The sequence below is a fragment of the Mycetomoellerius zeteki genome, unplaced genomic scaffold (assembly GCF_001594055.1).
Source record: "Mycetomoellerius zeteki isolate Tzet28-1 unplaced genomic scaffold, Tzet1.0 scaffold517, whole genome shotgun sequence".
Classification (NCBI taxonomy): domain Eukaryota; kingdom Metazoa; phylum Arthropoda; class Insecta; order Hymenoptera; family Formicidae; genus Mycetomoellerius; species Mycetomoellerius zeteki.
In genome coordinates this window covers 484,635-504,497 of record NW_017257520.1, presented here as the reverse complement: position 1 = coordinate 504,497, position 19,863 = coordinate 484,635, and the positions used below count along the sequence as shown (strand labels likewise).

The 19,863-nt window shown below is 35.4% G+C and overlaps 1 protein-coding gene across 1 annotated transcript in view; it reads right to left on the bottom strand.

Moving 5' to 3' along the window:
- Positions 1-595: 595 nt before the first annotated feature.
- The window catches only part of LOC108727628 (uncharacterized), a 22,907-nt gene continuing 3,639 nt past the window's right edge, over positions 596-19,863 (bottom strand). Inside the window, exons 3-11 of the mRNA XM_018455802.1 lie at positions 16,449-16,593; positions 15,074-15,204; positions 7,656-8,164; positions 6,820-7,156; positions 6,292-6,707; positions 3,628-3,977; positions 1,790-2,100; positions 1,013-1,445; positions 596-918 (exon numbers count right to left, since the gene is read on the bottom strand). Of these exons, the coding sequence (XP_018311304.1) occupies positions 642-918; positions 1,013-1,445; positions 1,790-2,100; positions 3,628-3,977; positions 6,292-6,707; positions 6,820-7,156; positions 7,656-8,164; positions 15,074-15,204; positions 16,449-16,593 (2,909 nt within the window). The 3' untranslated portion in view covers positions 596-641. The remainder of the gene's footprint in view (positions 919-1,012; positions 1,446-1,789; positions 2,101-3,627; positions 3,978-6,291; positions 6,708-6,819; positions 7,157-7,655; positions 8,165-15,073; positions 15,205-16,448; positions 16,594-19,863) is intronic.

Below are 19,863 nucleotides of genomic sequence, written 5' to 3'. Positions count from 1 at the left end.
GAGTTAAGTAAAAGAACATTCTGACTTTTGATTGCTCATAACCGTTGAAAATTATTGTACCGCAATTGAAAAACAGATTATAAATTATTAAAGCTGAAACTTTACTTATATTGTATATTTGGTATATTGCCAATATAATTGCACAACAAATATATTCTACATAATTTTGAGCTAAAAAAACGACAAGAACTTAACCTTTCCAATTCAATATAAATAATTGAATAAAAATTATATATAAAATTATATACATATATAAATAAATTCAATAAAAATTCGTTTAATTAAAAACAAATATGATTACTTATTAATTAATTAAAATGTGTATATATATATATATTTATTAAATTATTATACATATATGTGTATATGATCATTAATAATTTTTTTCTTTCTTTTCTTCTTTCTTCTTGATAAAACAATTAGATCTATGCGTTTTAATTTAATTTTTTACTTATATGAAATATTATGCACATCCTTAAAATGTGCAATACTTTGCACGTGTATTTTTGTACAATTATATGTCAAAAAATATTTACCACAGTAAAACATTTAACATTTAAATGTATAACGTATTATATAAAAAAATATTATCGGTTTACAAAGCAACGATCTAGTAACCCAATGTTTATTAAATCATAACATTAATCAGCAGGTTCAAGTTTCTTGCTTAATGTGGGTAGTAGCTTCTTTAGCTTGGCGACATCGTGACTGAAGCCCCACATGATACATCGGGTGTGTTCTACGGTAGGCAAACCTCGGAATTCGACGTCTGTGTCAAACCATAGAACATGTTTTTCCTTTATGAAATTCACCAGCTCCCGAAGATGTTCGTTTCTCTTCACATCCCATGTAACGTACGATTCCGGAAATTGGACAGACCTGAGTTTTTTGTAGTCGCCGTTCACCTCCTCGTAAACTCTGTAAAATTAAACAATGAGAATGTCTCGTCAATAAAATTTAATCTTATCCAATTTTTTATTTCTTCTCAAATATTTTTTTATCACTAACTCACTTGAGGAAGCCATTATCTTCGATGTTGTATCGCTCAGCTAGAGATTTAAAAGCCCGCACAATATCGATCGTTAGATAATTGAAGTTCTCCTTCGATCGGCCTTTCACATTATAATCGGTGAGCCAGTTCTCAAAGATCTCAATAGCTTCCTGCATATTTTTGATCTTCTGCTCATCCTTTGTGCACGATATTACTCTCTCAGCTCGCTTCACCAATCCGCTGATCGCGTGAAACTGATAAGATACATCTCTGCCTTCCAAGGATTTGATGCTTTGCAAGGCTTTGTCCTTGTCCTTAAAACTCAGCATGTTTTCCTTCTTTTCGTTCTGTTCGTTCTCTTCAGTTTCTGACGAACGCTTTGCGCATTTTTTCTTCGGCTCGCTGTCGCTATCGCTGCTCGATGAATTATCGCGAGCTCGTTTAGCGCCTTTGCCTGAATTTTTTTTCATAATTTTTCATATAATTTTTCAAAATATAATATTAAAATAATTTTATTACTTTATAAAAATTTTCAAATCTTTTATCCAGATTGAAGCACTTTTTAGAAATGCTAAGAGAGCCTACATTTGTTTTTAGATTTCTTCACACCCGTGAATTGTAAAATATTCTAAGATGTTTGAGATTTCTCAATCTATAATATAATTTTCGATATCTTATAAAATCTGAAAAAGTTTAAGATATTTTTTGAGAAATTATAGAATGAGAAATCTCAGAAATCTCAGAAATTTAAGAAATCTCAGAATATTTCAGAATTCACATAAATAAAAAATTCTTTACCAGGCTTTCGTTCTTCCTCCACGTCCATGTCATCATCTTCTTCATTGAATTTTTCGCGCGCTTGAACTGCCAGTTTTTTCAGTTTCGTAGGATCAGGACTGTATCCGAGCACGATGCATCGCACATGCTCCTTCGTCGGTAATCCGCGAAAATCGCCTACGTCCGTCTCATACCATTGGACGTGCTCATTCTTGATCCTGTTAATGATCTCCTTTAAACGCCTGTTTCTCTCGATGTCCCATGTGGTGCCTCCGTTAGGAACTTTCATGTCGCGTAGGCTTTTGTAGTCACCCTTCTCGTTCATATATGCCCTAATAGAGAAAATTGATATCAGCTTATTAAAAAGTACTTCGAGTCTTTGCGATAGTTCTTTGTCAGGTAGAACACATACAGAGAGTCAAGATGTACGAGGGTTATCCAGAAAGTAAGTTCGGATGGCCTATTAAAAAAGAACAAGTATATTACAGAAAACTTTTATTAACTTATTATACTTTCTGGATAATTCTTGTACAATAAACCTCCAAGACATGTCCTAAAGAAGTACAGAAAAAACATTTCTGTATCTCTCTCCTAAGAATTTTCCTAGAACGTTTCTCAAATAAAATTCTGTATGAGAACAATACCATAGAACTTCATTTGCAGGGTTGGGTAAAATGCCTTTCGAATTCTATTTAAAATACTAATTGTAAAATACTTTTAGAAAATGTATTTAAAATGCAAAATGCAAAATAGGTTTTTCGAAACCATTTTAAATATAAAATGGATAAATAGGTATTTTAAATAGTTTTCGAATGTAAAAAAATGGTTTTTCCTGCTATAATATGTATATTTCGGAAAAAAATTTTTACAAAAAAGTACAAAAAAACTATATAGATTAAAATAAGATTTTAGAAATTCTTAATTTTTCATAGATATATATATATTCATAGTGAGACATAGAGTGAGATTTGTTTGTCTCAGAAATCCATAGTTTTTCATAGATATTCGTATATAAGACGTGAAGTGGCATTGTTCGTGAGCGGAGGAGGTTTTTCAAACAAATAACACTACGTCCCATTACAAATATATCTACGAAAAACTAAGAATTTCTAAAACCTTGTTTCAATCTATGTAGTTTTTCGTAAAAACTTTCCGCCAAGATGATATAAATTTTATAAAAGTATTTTACATTTGAAATCCATTTTCAACGGAATTCGAAGCCCTGACTACAATAATATAAATTAAATAAAGTATTTCTGACGGGAATATTTTAAATTTTTTAATATTATGATTTGGAAACGGGACCGTTTACTTGAATAAATCAAATTAATATGAAAAGCGCCGGTTATGGTCAAAATTAGATGTTAAGAGTAATATACATTTATAGAAATGTATATAGTATTTTACATAATGCTGGAACACTCATTTTTTATTAAGAGTAAATATTTATGGACTATCTAGAATTAATTTTCTCTTTACAGTTTAATTTGCAGTTTATTTGAATATTCATAAAAATCTTTGGCCAATCGTGAAACTTATAATAGTTCTTCTTATACATCAATGATTTTAGGGAAAATTTGTGAAAACATAGAAAAACTATTTACCTATTTTATGAATGGTTAAATGATAGATAAGATTCCATTTCAAACGTAAAATGAAAATAGTTTTCCAAAAACCATTTAAAATGGAAAATGCAAAATGCCATTTCTATTTTAAATACATATTTAAAATGGAACTATTTTAAATATTACGCAGCCCTGTTCATTTGTTATTTATAAGTAAATTTAGAAGGTGAAAAATAAAGTCATGATGACATTCTTATAATTATTATGACTTCTGTGTTCTATCTGGGTTTTCACCTGAAGAATCCGTCGTCCCACACGTCGTACTTTTTCGCGAGACTGCGAAAGGCCTTGATCGTCTCGATCGGCAGATATGCAAGATTCTCTTTTCCTCGGTTATTCTCCTTGTAATCCGTCAGCCAATCCTCGAAGACCTTCAGAGCGTCACGCAGATTCGCTAGTTTCTCTTCGTCCCGTGTAATCTGGAGAGTTCTTTTCGCGCGACTGACGAAACTCGTGATTACATGATATTGATAACTGATATCACGACCATCCAAAATTTTTAGGGTATCCAACGCTTTCTGCTTGTCCTTGAAACCCATGCCTCCTTCCTCCTGTTTTGAGGATTTTGTCTTTACCATTTTGATCTGTGCAAAAAGAATTTTTTATGCATTAGTAATCACATAGCATCTAAAAAAAATATGATATATTTACTTGAACTTTTTTTTCATTTACTTTATTCCACTCCGGTATAACCGAGTGTGAAGTATATAGTGCGTTCAGGAAGATTAACTTATTAACACTATTTCTGTCATTCTCTATCTTCATTGTTTATTAGACGTAAAACAAGGATAGAATGACGCTAATAGCGCTAATAGCGTCTTTCTAGTTAATCTTTCCGAACTCCTATAAACTACATTATATAATTTTTCAAACTCACCCTCGTAGCACCCTTCTAACGAGAAAGTTTAAGAAGTTGAGGAATAGCGTATTTACACTACTTTATATGACTCTTATTTCGTTACGTTATCTTTGGGGCCAATTTTATTATATTTATTCCGGTTAATTCTTTCAATTATTATATTTATTCCGCTCAATTCTTGATAAATCATTTATTAATTCTTTCAGTTTTCAATTCCCGATATCGAATGATAAATATCGTATGAAAAAAAATGTAGAAAATGCGAGAAGATGAATTATTCATCAGTGACATGAATATTAATTGATTTTGGAGTAACGCGATTGTGCGCGTTTACTGCTAATTATTTCATCGCTTCCGATTATCATCGCTAGGAACTCAATAAAGACGTGGAAATGATGAATTACGCGTTAGCGGTATTTGACATCGCTCAAACTTAGTTTAGGGAAACTGGCGATGTGCATGGAGCAATCGATTTGGAGCGGTACGGCCAATCATCAGCAGAGGATGCGCCTGGGGGCGGAGAGACAGTCAACCAGAATGCGAAACGCGTATGTCAATTTTACCGTTGACGCAGTCCTCGGATTATGGAAGCTATGCATATAACACTGAAAGGATCAATAGCGATTGCGAGCCATGGTTCAATCGTTATATTTGGCAATCGCTGTTTGTATAAATGCTACATACTTGGAACGACGTGTGACATTCAGTATTCTATTATTAAAATTACATGAAGTAAAGTTTTTTTTAAACCGGATAATTTTGTTTTGTACTACTTTTGACAGATGCTTTATAGTGACGTTACTTTATTGTCCATTCAAAGATACACACACACACACAGGTATACATATGAAATTAGCAAAAAACCGTTATGAAGTTAATAAATTATATTAACAGAGAAATGACTAAAGTTTAAATAAAACAGCATAGATACTTATGATGGTATCTTCTTCCACCATGGAGATACTTATCAACAAAATTTGTATTTGATGGATGCTTTAGCAATATCACTTCATCGTTCATTTAAAGATATACATATAAATGAAATTAGCAAAATATACAATTGATATTATTGAAGTTAATAATAAAATACTTACGGAAAAGTTAGATGAAATAACAGAAATACTTACCAACAAAATTTCACTACTGCTAATTGCGTTAAATAATTGTAAAGTACAATCTCAAGTTACGCACAAATCAGAATTGTCACACTCGTATAGATCTCGAATATTACTTCTACTCGTGAAGTGTTCTTAGTTTTTGAATCGCAATGCTGACGGTGACTACGAACCGGCTTAAGTCACCGTTTATACTTGTCAGCAAAACTTCGTCGCGCGTTAAGGAAGGATGACCGGCGAAGTGAGCGAGGGAAAGCGAGAGGTCGATATAAACACGCTTGATTCACATGTGTCAGAGCCCGAAATACATGCGCGATTGCGCACTTACGTCACATCGAGGACACGTGAAGAGAATGATCCATCCTATGATTTAATATTTGTTAATTTTTCGGGATTACGAGCTCTTGTTTTGCAAAACGATGTAAAGTTCCACAGTTGCCGCATTCACTCCATTTACGTTTTTATTTTTTAATTTTTACTCTTAATGAAATAGATTTGGGATAATCATGTTATATATCAAAGTCGCATTATTCTAATTTATGTTTGACGAGTCATTAATTGTTGAGTTGTAAATAAAAAGTACTAGTCATGTATCATATTTTTAATAATCGTCCTATTGATAAGATTTATTTAATATTTATAAAATAAATTACAACCGCGATAAACTACTAGAACACGCACCCAGTAACGATCGGAGATAACGCATTGACGCGAATTGAAGAATTCGCACTCAGATTTATTAATCTATATCTCCAGGAAGTCTGATAAATCGGCGCGGAAAAATAAGTGCTATTTACAATACCACGTACATACGTCCATACGACTCGGAACCTTGTTCCGTTTGTATCGTCAAACATGACCGGTAGGAAATTTTCCTTCGAATAATATGCAAACAACAGATTCGATCACATTTATTTAACAGACGCAACTTCCAACGCCTAAACACGTGTACGGGGCTTGCTCGAGCTTTGAGCTTGCCGCGCCGTCCAGTATCGAGGATTGCGACGGTACGGTCGAGGCCGGTAATTGCGATCTCTGCACGTTGTCGTAGGGTATCGACGCGGGTTCCCGTTCCCTACTGGTACTCCCCGTTTCCTGAGTATACGAATCTCTCGCTGATAGTTCTTGTGCCTTCGAATCGAATGCAGCTTCATGTGACGACAATCGACTGTAGTTCAGGAAGGTCTCTGTGTAGCTCGGAGCCGAATGATGATGATGATGGTGGTGATTGCTGCCGTACTGATGGGGATAATGAGGGTGATATCTACTTGGTGGCGTTTTGAAGCCTTCGTTACCGCCGAGGTATTGATGCAAATGATGGAGACTGGAAGATCCGTACACTGTATGAAAATTCAATTAAAATATTAATTTCTTATAAATATACTTTATGCAATTAAATGCGTTTAACGGATTTTAATATATAGAGTAATTAATGTCGATGAAGTCTAATACCTGCGGCGGTATTCGAGTACATGGCGAAAACCGCGTCGCTATACCCCGCGGCGGGATGCTTCATCAAATCTGGAACTTCGTTGCCGCCCGCTCCTTTCCCGGGCACCGCATGGCTCCGTACCATACTATTTGGAACTTCTCCGCTAATCCCCGAAGACGCGCCGGTACCGTACGCCATATTGAAGAGCGCTTCCGGATCGCAGACGAACTTGTACACGTATCGCTCGCCGGCGACTTTCTGCATTATACCCTTCTCGTAGTAGTATCTCAATGAACGACTCAACTTATCGTAATTCATAGCCGGTCTGTTTTTCTGAACGCCCCATCTTCGTGCCACCTACCAATAGTAACATATTATAATAAGTATCTAATAAAAGGCATATAAAAAAAGAGTTATAATTTTTTATAATAATTTATACTTTTATTTCAAAAAAGTAACACAATTAAAACAAGTGATCTTCGAATTGTTACCATGAATGAATTAAATAAACATTTTATCAATTATCAAAAGTGAACTAACTTAACTTCATTAAAAAATTATTAAAATTATCACAACTCAAAAAGGGTAATTTTTAAGGATTATGAAACGAAAATGACAAAAATGACATTTGATCATGTTAAGAATATATCCTTTTTACTGATATTTTTAATCAGTCTATAATTTTCTGTCAAATTGAAAAACCGTTTTTTCCCTTTCGTAAAAAATTTAATTTTTAAATTGTGTCTCTTTTAAAATAAGGAAGCTATTGTGAAATTCGGAAAGTTAAATAAAACATTTTTCAAAAGCACATTTTTCTATTTTTCACATTTCATCATTTTAACATTTTTTTACGAACCTCCTCCGGCTCGATTAGTTTAAATTCCATCCCACGTCCAGTCCACGCGATGCAAGGCGCATTCGCGGGGTCATCGAGTAAGGCTACGAGGAACTGCCACAATTGCAAGGAACCACGTCGCTGTTGCTGATAACCGACAGTGACGTCGCTCCAAGCTGACACGCCGGTCGCAGACGACGGCCTCTTATTGATGTGGTCCGGGTTCCAAGTCGAAATGGGCGAGCCTTTTTTCTGATAACAGCCATTCTGCCGATCCCAAGACGAGCTCCTGGGATCTAGCTGCGTGCCCAGTTCCGTCCAAGTCGGCGTGCAGCTTCTTTTCGCATAAGCTTCGGAATTCCAGCTCTCTTGTCGTTGCAGAAAGGTCTCGGAGGAGACAGAGAAGGTCGATTGCCATTGGGAAGTCGAGGAAGAAGCGCTGGCCGGACGACTGGGTGGCGGTGACGATCCTCTGTGATCCCTTGTCACGTTCCCGTACTGTTGGCGTTGTGGATAAATTAGGTTGTTCGCTGTAAGAAGACGCAGCGTGATCCTAGAATCGGTATCGTCTGTGTAGCGATAATTTAATTTTAGATTAGCGAACGTTGGTCCTTATTGGTTCTTGAAGTTCGATATTTTTACGTCTGTGATTTTGTTTAACACGTTTTGCTCCATACAGTAATATACATTTTGTATTTGTGTACAAAATGTATATTACTTATGGAGGAAAACATGTTAAAATTTAGTCGTTGTTACAATCTTTGAATTTTTAATATATTCGAGTATTAAGTTAATATAATATGATTGTGCTATTTGAAAATTTTGTGTTAAAGTAACATAATTTATGAGTAAATAAACAATTAACATAAAAATAAAAAAATACATAATTATTTTTAAAATGTAAATTCTAAGATAAATGACAAAATTATGTTAATTTAACAAATTATAAATGTTACTTATTTATAAATATTAATTTAAGCTTCTGTTATAAGTGTTAATTTTAACAAATATGTTTTCACAGTTTGTTTGCAATGTCAGTGTCATATTTTTTTGTGTTAATTTTTTACATAATATTTGTGTTATTTTCTAATATATTTACCTTATGTTAAATTAACACAAAAATTTGACCGTTTGAGACATGTAAAATGAGTTAAAAACAAATTTTCCAACTATTTACAGTACAATTTAAAAATAACATAATCAAGTAAGATATTATAGAACAATCAAGTCCATGAAGAGTGAATTTATATTTCGTGTACAAAAATATTTCGAGTCCCGGCATTTCTGCAATCGCGCTCGTAAGACCAAGGCGTCACAACATAAGAAGACGCGAGAAAAGCATCGGATTATCCGCGAGTATTTTTTCCGCGTAGAGGGTGGAAGATAGAGAAGGTAGAGACGAGAGGAAAGAGTCGAGGAAGAAATTCTCGAGAGGACAAAAAGCGCGTTCCGTATTACCGATTGCACTCACGCACCGGGCCGGTTGAAACGCTCTCGTCACACAAATATCGGCAGGAAATTGGTGGATATTCAAAGCCCACCGGGGGCTGGAACCCGCGCGCAATGGTGCCCCCTGAAATATCGAAAGCCGAGAGCTCGCGCGATATGTATATTAATCGGGCCGCGCTCCTCTCACTCTCTCTCTCTCCCTCTCTTACTCTCGGGGGCTGCTACCACCAACCCCTGCAGACGTCGCAGTACCGAAAGAGCCATTCTCGGGCCGTAATCCGGTTACGCTTCAAGTCGCGCACGGGGAATATTGAAAAATTGAGAAGCCGCGCGCGCGATCGAGAAGAGCGCCGATAAACGTTGCTGCAGCGCCGCGACGCGCGACGCCACGATGCATCCGACGGCGAGAGCGAAGGCCATTGGAAGCGACGCCAAAAATATGAGGAAGCGATGTGACCCTTTCCGCCGAACGGATGCATCGGTAAAACTATTTTTCGAATAGAAAAATCTACCTTCTCGCGTAGATAGAAATAAGTCGCGTGAATTTAATTCGGTTTAATTCAAATCGTTTAAGGATTTCAGCACAAAGATGATCGCAACTGACGTGAGTGAAATGTGAGTCGTAGTTGTAGGTCAATGCATAATGTTTTGATCAACCTACAACTACGACTTATGTTCCACGACTAAGGGCCATGACACACAAAAAACTTAATACAACACAGAGAGAAAAATGTTTGGTATTTGTAACTATAATTATATATTATTATAATTATGATTATTACTGCTATAATAATAATAACAGTAATTATATATATAGTTCCAGCAACAAATGTATATAGTTGGCAACCTAAAATGACTAAAATGACCTAACCATAAAAAATATGGTTGTCCCAAAATATAACTATAAAATTATAGTCACTTGAATCATTTTTATGGTAATTTCAACTATTTTATGGTTATAACAACTATAATTATAGTCATTTTAGGTTGCCAACTATATACATTTATTGCTGGAATTTATATATATATAGTTACTGTTATTATTATAGCAGTAATAATCATAATTATAGTAATATATAATTATAGTTACAAATACCAAACATTTTTCTCTGTGAAGACGTAAGGAAATCAACATGCTGGATTTGCTGCTTACGTTATGACCTTACGGACTCTATTGTGATTGGTCAATTTGCTTACTGCTTACTGTTTTTATGTGCCATGGCCCTAAGTTACATTTTCGTGCTTAAGCCCTATTATGGAAAGAGGAATAATTCACGAAGATGTGTTCGACGATTGCTAAGTTTGTTACCACGGTATCAAGATTCAAAAAAGTCACCACGAATTAATCCCAGACGGCACAGAATATTTATGATAAATATTTATTAATATTCATTTTTTAAAATGTTATATAGATATTTCATACATATTTTATATAAAGCTTTATTCGAAATATTATTAAAATATAGACTAAACATTTTATGTAATATTTATGATAAATATAAATAAATATTTCTAATAAGTATTTTTTACTTGGATTATTACTTAGGTAGCAAACTATTACTTCTTGATATCCAACGCGCGTCTCTCGAGATGGGTATCGTGGTAAATTTTGCGGTATCTATCTCAACAGATGCATCTTGGATGGCGGGAAGTAATATCGTTGCACACTGCCAGAAAATGTTCACACATATTGAATTTGTGAGACAACCGCAAAGTCATCTTTTCGAGTAATAATAATGAAAAAACAATTATATTGTCGACATCAATTTTTTGTCATATAAAAATGCCTGAGCATTTTGAATCAAAATAAAGTTATATTGATTTTTTGACATAATGTATTCCTTGGGTTGGGTAGTATTATTTGTCATCATTTTGACAAAATGATATTAATAACAACATTTTGACGTTAGTAACATCAAATAATGTCAACTTGCCACCTGGGTATCACAGTAACGTATATTAGAAGAAAACAAATTCTGAAATGTTAATTAGATTTTATTAAATACTGAAGCTACAGCACATACCTCCAAGGGACATTTTAAAGTTCAGACGATGTCCCTAAGGATGTTCCTAGGATGTCCCTTGAATAAAGTATGCTGTGTGAGAAAAGACACTGCACCAAAAGATTTTTATCATTGGTAAACTAAAAACTCTTCTATTGTCTATCTAAGAGAATTTATTCATGGAAAAATATGCGGTCATCGTTGACGTATTCAAAGAGCAGTAAAGCTTGTATTAAAGTTAAAGATGCATGGCTATTTTGAATGCTAATTATTACTTTGGCTTTAGTAAGATACAATTAATACTCGATATTTTGACAAACGAAGGATGAATCTCGGACGAGAATCAGAAGGGAACCGAAAGCTCTGGGGCCAATCTGGCACTCTCTCGAAAAGGGAAGAGAGAGAGAGAGAGAGAGAGGGGAGGGGCGCTAGAAGGGGGGCGAAAGGGTTGACCTCAGCCTGTGAGCCAGAGCGCGGGCCAGAGGCTTTGCGGGTGGTTTTAGATTAAAATTAATCGCGAGCTGATGAAACCGGTGGCGATGTACCACCACCGAGGGAGGCAGGAGAAGGGTTGAATTCAGGACTGGTCATAGGGGCGGCGGAACACGACGGCCGGTGTGGCAGTGGCGGCAGGGTGGGCTCGGCTCTACAGAAAAGAGGATGGCTTCCACTCTCGTCCACTCTCAGACGAGGAGAAACGAGCATTCTGCCGCCGCGTTGCTTTTCCTCCCTTTTCTGTGCCCGTGCGCTCTCTCTCTCTCTCTCTCTCTCTCTCTCTCTCCCTCTCTCTCTCTCTTTCTCTTGCTTTTTCTCCTCTCTTCTGCCTCGCTGATCCTCGAATTCCGGCATAGTGCTCCGTTAATAATGCAAGCTCTATTTTCCACCCACCTGACGAGCGGCGAAACCTGACGAGAGTTCGCCTTGTCCTTTCCCGAGCATACGGGAAAATACTCGTTTTGCGTATTCCATCTCGTCGCATGCCCAGAGTACGCTTCCTTTTTTTTCTTCCCGTCGAAATATTTACCGCGACACGTGAATCAAAGATTAGATCTGAATTCGAATGGGAGCTACGCTTGGACGAATTTTCCGCGTACGCGCAATATGAGAGCGTGAGTGACTCTGGGCAGAATAGACCGTGGCGATCTCTGTAATCCACGTAATCCTCTGCTCGTATTAATTAGTGGAACAGTGAAACCAATCGGTATCCATTAACCGGTTATTACTATTCCGCTCTCGACGTATCGCTCTCCGAGTTAATTGTTTGTCCCCTCTAAACGAGATGATCTCGATTATCTCATAGCTTTTCTAAATATTTCTCTACCGATACCGCCGTTTGGAAATTTATGAAGTTGGAAATTTTGTGTTAAATTTAACACATTTAACGTATCTCAAACGGTCTATTCAAATTTTTATGTTAATTTAATACAAGATGAATATATTAGAAAGTAACACAATTATTATATTAAAATTCACATAAAAAAATGTAACAATAACACAATATGTAAATTGTGAAAACATAATTTCTTCAGTAAAATTAACACATTTTATTCATTTATCTTAAGATTTAACGTTTTAAAATTAATAAACATTATTTTTATATTAATTACTCATAAATTATTAATTTTAATATTAAGGATGTTGAATATCAATTTAACACAAAATATTTGAATAAGACTATTACATCACGTTAAATCAACACTCAGATATGTTATAAATTTAGCATAAAAATTTTAACAAAGATCGACTTTGAAACAAATATAAAATATTTTTGACTATGCAACGAATTTTTGCAATACATTTTTACGCGAATAAATAAAGCGTACGCCACGCTTCGATTAATTTATTTAATGCATTTCTATTTAAAAATAAAGAATACTGAAATACTCAATTGTTTTGGCGGATAAAACGCAAGACGGTTTTTCCATTTGGAAAATAAATTGAGTGATCGTAAGTAGATTGCGGGATATCGATACTGGCGATAGGGAATGTATCCTATTATTAACCTAAACTACGTGTAAATAATTAAAACGGCTTAATGGTAGGGAGAATTACGCGAAGAGAAGCACGAGCATAATCCCAGGTGACTTGGTAGTAGGCGGGTAACATCGCGTATACAGTGTCGAGCCATGGATATATAGCGTAACCGAGTTCCTAAAGGATTCGGTTCGCGATTGTATGTGTGCGTGAATAAAGGAAGACTAATCGGTCTGATTACAAAGCATGAGCTTGCAACCCCTCACCGACTGTACCTTTTATAGATGGGACGAGTGGCGGCGATGGGTGGTGATGCGTATTTTCGCTTTTGGTTTACAATCTATTAGATCATGAATGTTTCAATAGAAAAATCATAATTATTGTCGCTGAAATATTAATGATTTGTCCTGTATATTCCGCGCATTTTCTCGTGATTGAAATTATAACTTAATAAAACGACTGTAACTTTCGAATGAATATTCATGTACACAGAAAGAACGATTTTACAGAAATATTTCAAAATAGCTAAATACAAATTTGAAAATAATTTTGGACCATTAAATTAATTATGCAGAACGCTTAAACTAGTTGCTAGAATATCAGAATTTTTACAGTATTACCAAGATATTTAAACAGAATCAGTATATTTAAGCATCTTACATAATTATTTTGAAGAGTCAATAAAATTATTTTCAAAGAATCTGGTTAAATTTTTTAAATACTTTAGCAAAATATTTCTTTCCGTATAGGATTTATTTGTATTAGCGATCATTAAAAAATTGAAAAATTGAAAAATTTATATTAAATTTATATAAACCTAATTTTTTGTTTAATACAAAATAAATATATTAGAAAATAATACAAACATTATGTAAAAAATTAACATAAAAAGTGTAACACCAACATGACTTGTAATGTATGGAATGTAATATGTGAAAGCATATATTTCTTCTGTAAGATCAATTATCTAAATATGTTGAGTACCCTACTATTATTAATACATTTTATTCATTTATCTTAGAATGTACGTTTCAAAAGACATTATTTTTACGTTGGTTTATTACTTACTTATAAATTGTATTATTTTAACACTAGGAAATGTTGAAAAATTTTAACAAGGATCGATTTTAACACAAATATAAAATACTTTTTACTGTGTACAATAATCAATGACAAAAGCTCTGTTATTGAAAATTTGTGAATTCTTAGTTTAACGGAATAAGAAAAGAATTTTTTAAGAGTTCAAGCTAGGATGTAATTACTAAAGACACTGTTAATCTTGTATAGAAAATCTTCTCTGCACTGTACGGGTCACGAGAGAAAAACAGCTTTCGACTTACGTTTTCCTTTGGGATCTCTAGCACTTGGCGCTCTTTTCTTTCTTTCGGTAACTTTTACTGGAATCTACAAGACGCTTGCCATAGCTTTTTGACTTAAAAGCATCGTTTAATTATTCAATTACGCATGCTCAGTCACGCGTGAGTTCAGTGCATTAGTCGTGAGCCTCGTAACGATCACAAGCAATGTTGGTTCTCATACAAAAGTAAATTGTTACTTTAGTAAATATTTCATAAAATAGACATGTAAAAAAAATGCAGTTTATAATAAATAGAAAACAAATTCCTTCAACGACATTTCCTATATTTTTCGTTGATTTCGTTGTGGTTTTCTTGAATTTTGGTTAGTGCAATTTTAACGATTGTAAAGAATAGACACGAGGAACAATTAACAACAGCGTGGAACGATCATTATCGAGCTGTACCGTAGTTATGGGGTCCTCAAAGAGCTAATCGGAAGTCGAATCGATTAATGGACAGCGGTACCCTCCTTGTACTGTCCGATTATTTATGGACTCTATGGGGTAGAATAGCGCCACGTGGATCTCTTTATGCTGGGATTTGTCACGGCGATGGATTTTCGTACAGAGATAAAAGTCAGCGAACCGCGCTGACTTTTCTTTTTCTCGATATTCGATACTGACTAAACGTGTGTCATTGCACGAATCTCTCTTACCGTTCTCCTGTGATGCTGCAGATGATATGTTCGTTATGGGAAGTGGCTCTACGTAGCTTCGATCCGTCGGTTCTTCCTTCACGGCAACGTCCTTCGAACTCTTACTAGCCGGTCCGTTTATCTTTCGATTCCTACGAGCAAGTAACACGCAAGATTTCACTTTACATTATTTCGCAAATTCGCGTTTGACGGACCGCAGGATATTTCTTTCTTACGTCTGATTTATACGATGCTTTTTTACTAGTAACTAGCGTGTTAGTCTTCTAATGAACTAGAAAACTAGCTAGAAAAATATAATTCTATAAATTATTATTCTTATTATTGTTTATACACGCGCGCTGAGAAAATGCATAACTCTCTATATATACCAATTATTGCGAAGAATGATGCTAAGGTCTCGGTAGTCTAAAGGCTTAGGACGCTCTCACGGAATGCAAGAGATCCGGGTTCGACTCCCGGCCGAGGCATTATTTTTCGCAATAAGTTTTATTACAGTTTTTAAGTTGGGGAATTTGGAAGGATTATTAATATTAATATTTTCAGATTTGATTGCGTTGAAAGTCCGACAACCATATCGGCACGCAATTATCATTTCCGAAAATTAATTCATTTAAATGAATTTACAATAGTTCAACATCTTAACGTTCTGACCGTTATGGCGCTTCTTAATTTAAAATTATTATGTTTAACATTAGCGGTCTTTCAATCTTATTACTGTCTATAAATTATATTTTTAGCTGCTAATTTTCTAAAACAATATACAAAGTATTTAATACTAAAGTACTCTAAAAGATTTATAAATGAAAAGCGCGACAAAATAAAATTAAAATTACAGCATTTAAGATAACAAAGATTTAAAAAAAGATAACAAACATTAGATCAATTTTTTACTTAACCTTCCGCCAGCGGACGCAGGGTCTCGCGAGACCCGCGAGTTAGAGTTGTTTACTCTTTTCAACTGTGAAGAAAATAAATAAATGGATATTCGTTTCTATGATAAATATGTGTTTTTATTTCTCTTTCTACATATTTTATACATATTGTAATAAAAAATTATTTTTCAAACGTTTTAAAACAATTCCATTCTTGGGTCACTTTTGACCCTGCGTTCGCCGTGCGTGCGAGTATTACGACGTCCGCTGTTCGAGGGTTAATATAATATATAAAATGATACTTTTTAGCAGTTAGTTTTCTAATTCGCTTAAAATTAGCTAAAACTAGCATGCTTAATAGTATTAATAAAAAAGTATAATATAAATTAGGCCTTATTCGCGAGGGGAGCAACTTAAGTGTATATAATTACGTTGCAAGTATCTTATAAGTCGCGTCATTTTATTATTGCAAAAAAAGGGAACAAGTTTTATCTCGAACTTACCCAAAGCAACGGTCCGAGTTGATTTCGAGGAAATCGCTGTTTTGACCGTGCGTGACTGGTACCGGGGTAGACTGATACTGAGGATGGTAATTACCATTGTCACCGTTTCTTGTGCAATTGCTTGACTCTTGCTTCACGCTCGCACCTATAACGCAAGCGAAAAAATTGTATGAAACAATTATCGTGATCCTCTCGCCACGTACAATCTCCTTTTTATCGCGATGTTAATGTCACGAGAATAACTTTTACAGTCTCACAGGCCCTCCCTGCGCTGAATATCATTACTGTTTACTGAGTGCGTAGCGCACGATCGTTTTCTTCGGACGATTCATAGCTAAAAGAACCGACGGGGCGTCAGGACATAACGGCGCGTGTCGTACCGGAAGTAAAGACGCATCGCTGTAACGACACGTGAGAGGGAAGGTGGGGTCTAATGGGGTGCCGACGATTTTCGCGAGGGTGAGGGCTATGCCCCCAATAAATCAAACAGGCTCCCGGGGTCGTGGGAAGCATAAGTCACAAGCCTCCGGCAATAATTGTATTTGTAAACATTGGAAGTTTACTGTTAGGAAGAAGCGCGTCGGCGCGCCAGGGTAGATTGAATTATCTCACCGTCGTATCGTTCATGAGATCTTGTAATAATTATTTTCCATAGCGGGACTTCAATGGAACTCTGCTATATATCTCATAAAAAAACGAAATGTTGAGATACATGCTCGTACGATTTTAGCATTAAATAATTGAAGAGTTTCCTACAAGAACCAAAGTCCATTTTTTTAAATCTGGATTATGGCGCCACTTGCAAAGCACATTTTTGTTATATAAAATTTTGTAAATAAAAGAAGAAAAAATTATTTCACTATAAATAATTTTCTTCTTCATTTTTAACATTATTATTAATAATATTAAGTGAAATAAAGAAGCATTTAAAACAAATAAGAGAGAAATAAGCCTTTTTCGATCAAAGTAGGTCTTATTGATAGTGATATTCATGTGTGAATACACAAATACAATTATTAGTTCTATAGACTGTACGCCGATAAGGTTTGTCGGAACGCAATTATAAACTGAAATAATAATCTTACAATTAAATTAACTGATCATCAATTTAATAATAATATTATTTACAGCATCTTAAAAACCTGTAAATAACTTATTATAAAAATTATTTCAACCGGAATTCGTATCCGAATCTCCTAAATTCCGTGCGGGCGACTTCCCAATTTGACCACCACTGCACCGTTATGATGATATTAATCACAATAATTGAATAATATTAATTTCAATAACTGGTTTTTTTCAAGAGAATCCAGAAATATTTCATTTATTTATTTTTTTTAAATATCTTTAGAATATTAAAACCTAAAATTTTGTTCTTACATCTATCATATGTCTAGATAGAAATTATCATATTTGTATAATGAACCCTTTGAAAATGAGATACTTTTTGTTTCCTGAAAATTTAACTTTTCTAAATTTGTTTGTGTGATTCGAAACCGGTTTGAAAAGACGAAATCGTAAAATGAAATTGGAACATTAATATTTCTAATACTTCTTATTATGTTTCCAACATTATTCATTAATTGAATCTAAGTAACATAAGAAATTTAAGAGTATCACTGTTCAAAGATGTCGATGTTCCGTCTCGTGATGTTTTACATAAGGACCTACGGCTGCAAGTACATACGAGCATGTATCTCTTCCTAAATGCGTCGCAAGCTACATATAATATTACGCGAAAGATACGCAGCCTGGGAATTGCGTGCGCGTTCGCTCGCATGTGTGCATGTTGGTGTGCATATAGACATTAGCTAGCCCCCGATTCCCTCTGGGTGTTTGCCCGCCCGGTTGAAATGTTCGACGATACGTTTGTTCAACGCTGCTCGACGCTGAATTACACGTATCGTGCGTCGCGAATTTTGCGCCCCGGAATAATGTAAACTGCGGCCCGTGCGCTTCACATGGAACTTCGAAAGAGGTCGAACGTTGGGAATGTACGGCGCACACGTTCCACTGTCTGCCTCGCTTATCATAATGATTTGCAGAAGAGGCGCGGCGTATCGATAGCGACGTTAATAAGCGACATCGATGGGGAAGAAGAAAGAGAGAAAGAGAGCGAGAGCGAGAGCGAGAGCGAGAGCGAGAGCGAGAGAGAGAGAGAGAGAGAGAGAGAGAGAGAGAGAGAGAGAAATAGGGGAGAGATGAGAGGGAGGAAAAAAGAGAAAAAGACGGAACGAATCGCCGCTGGCTTAATATAAAGTGCTTACTCGCGTAATCCGATATCGATGATCGCCGAGGTGCCCCGTGTTGATTCTTTCCGCTCTCTGCGCTACGCTAAAAAGAACTGTGCCCCGCGGGCGTCTTCTCGCCGGTTTTTAATAAAGGACTGATATTGCATCTCGCCGCGTCTAGCTGCGAGGCCGTCGCGATTTTAACAGTCGCGATTTACGTAGCGGGAAAAAAATTGAACGGTTCCCGCTGTTCGTCCGCTGTCCGCGGACGGGTGCAAAAAGACCGTCGTCGAGCGGGAAAACCGCAAACGCGCGCGCGCGGAAAGTGTCGACGGTTAATTAAACATGCACGTGCGGTGTGTAGCGTGTCGCTAATTGATTCGCCAATTACGCAACAGTTACACGTTAAATTGAGCGAGCGAACGGGTCGTGTTCGATGAATTAATAAGATCATTTCTGATTATTCACGAAAGGCCTCTCTCTCTCTCTCTCTCTCTCTGTTCCATTTCTACTGTTCGATTCGGGGGTCTCTTGATTTTTTAAAGCAGTTTGCCAGGACGTCGGTCGAGGAGACGCGATTTGGGACATGTGTCTTCGACACGGAAAAAAAGTCTGGTAATAGTTACCACCATATATTTTGTTACTTTTGTTTATCGTATTAGTGCAGCAATATTTAATAAACACTACGAAGTATAATAATAATAACCAATCGTTTGATAATCATTAGAAAAAAATGTATAAAGACAGATGTCATATAACCTCAAGGAAAAGTTGAAGGCGCAAATTCCACTAGCTGGTAGAAGCAACACTAAAAACCTCTCAATAATTAAAAAAGTAAGATAACATTTAGAAAAAAGGTAAAGCGTCTATATAATTGCATTTCATATTAATCGAATATCTGATTGAAATTATTTCTTCAAGTTTTATTATAGTAATACAACCACCAATAATACTACTATCCAGCTTGATTATTATTATCTTTTTTAATACATGATCTTTTTTAATACGGTGTCTTTTCGAAAAGGTTTTAGACTAGAGATCTTCAAATTAAAAGTTGGACACAATTGTTTTGATTTACCATATTTTTCAGGACTTACTTAAGATAGAATGAGATAAATAAATATGCATCAGTTTCATTCTATCTTAATTCTCCAAAGCTGACGTCAGTTCCGCAGGGTTCAGCA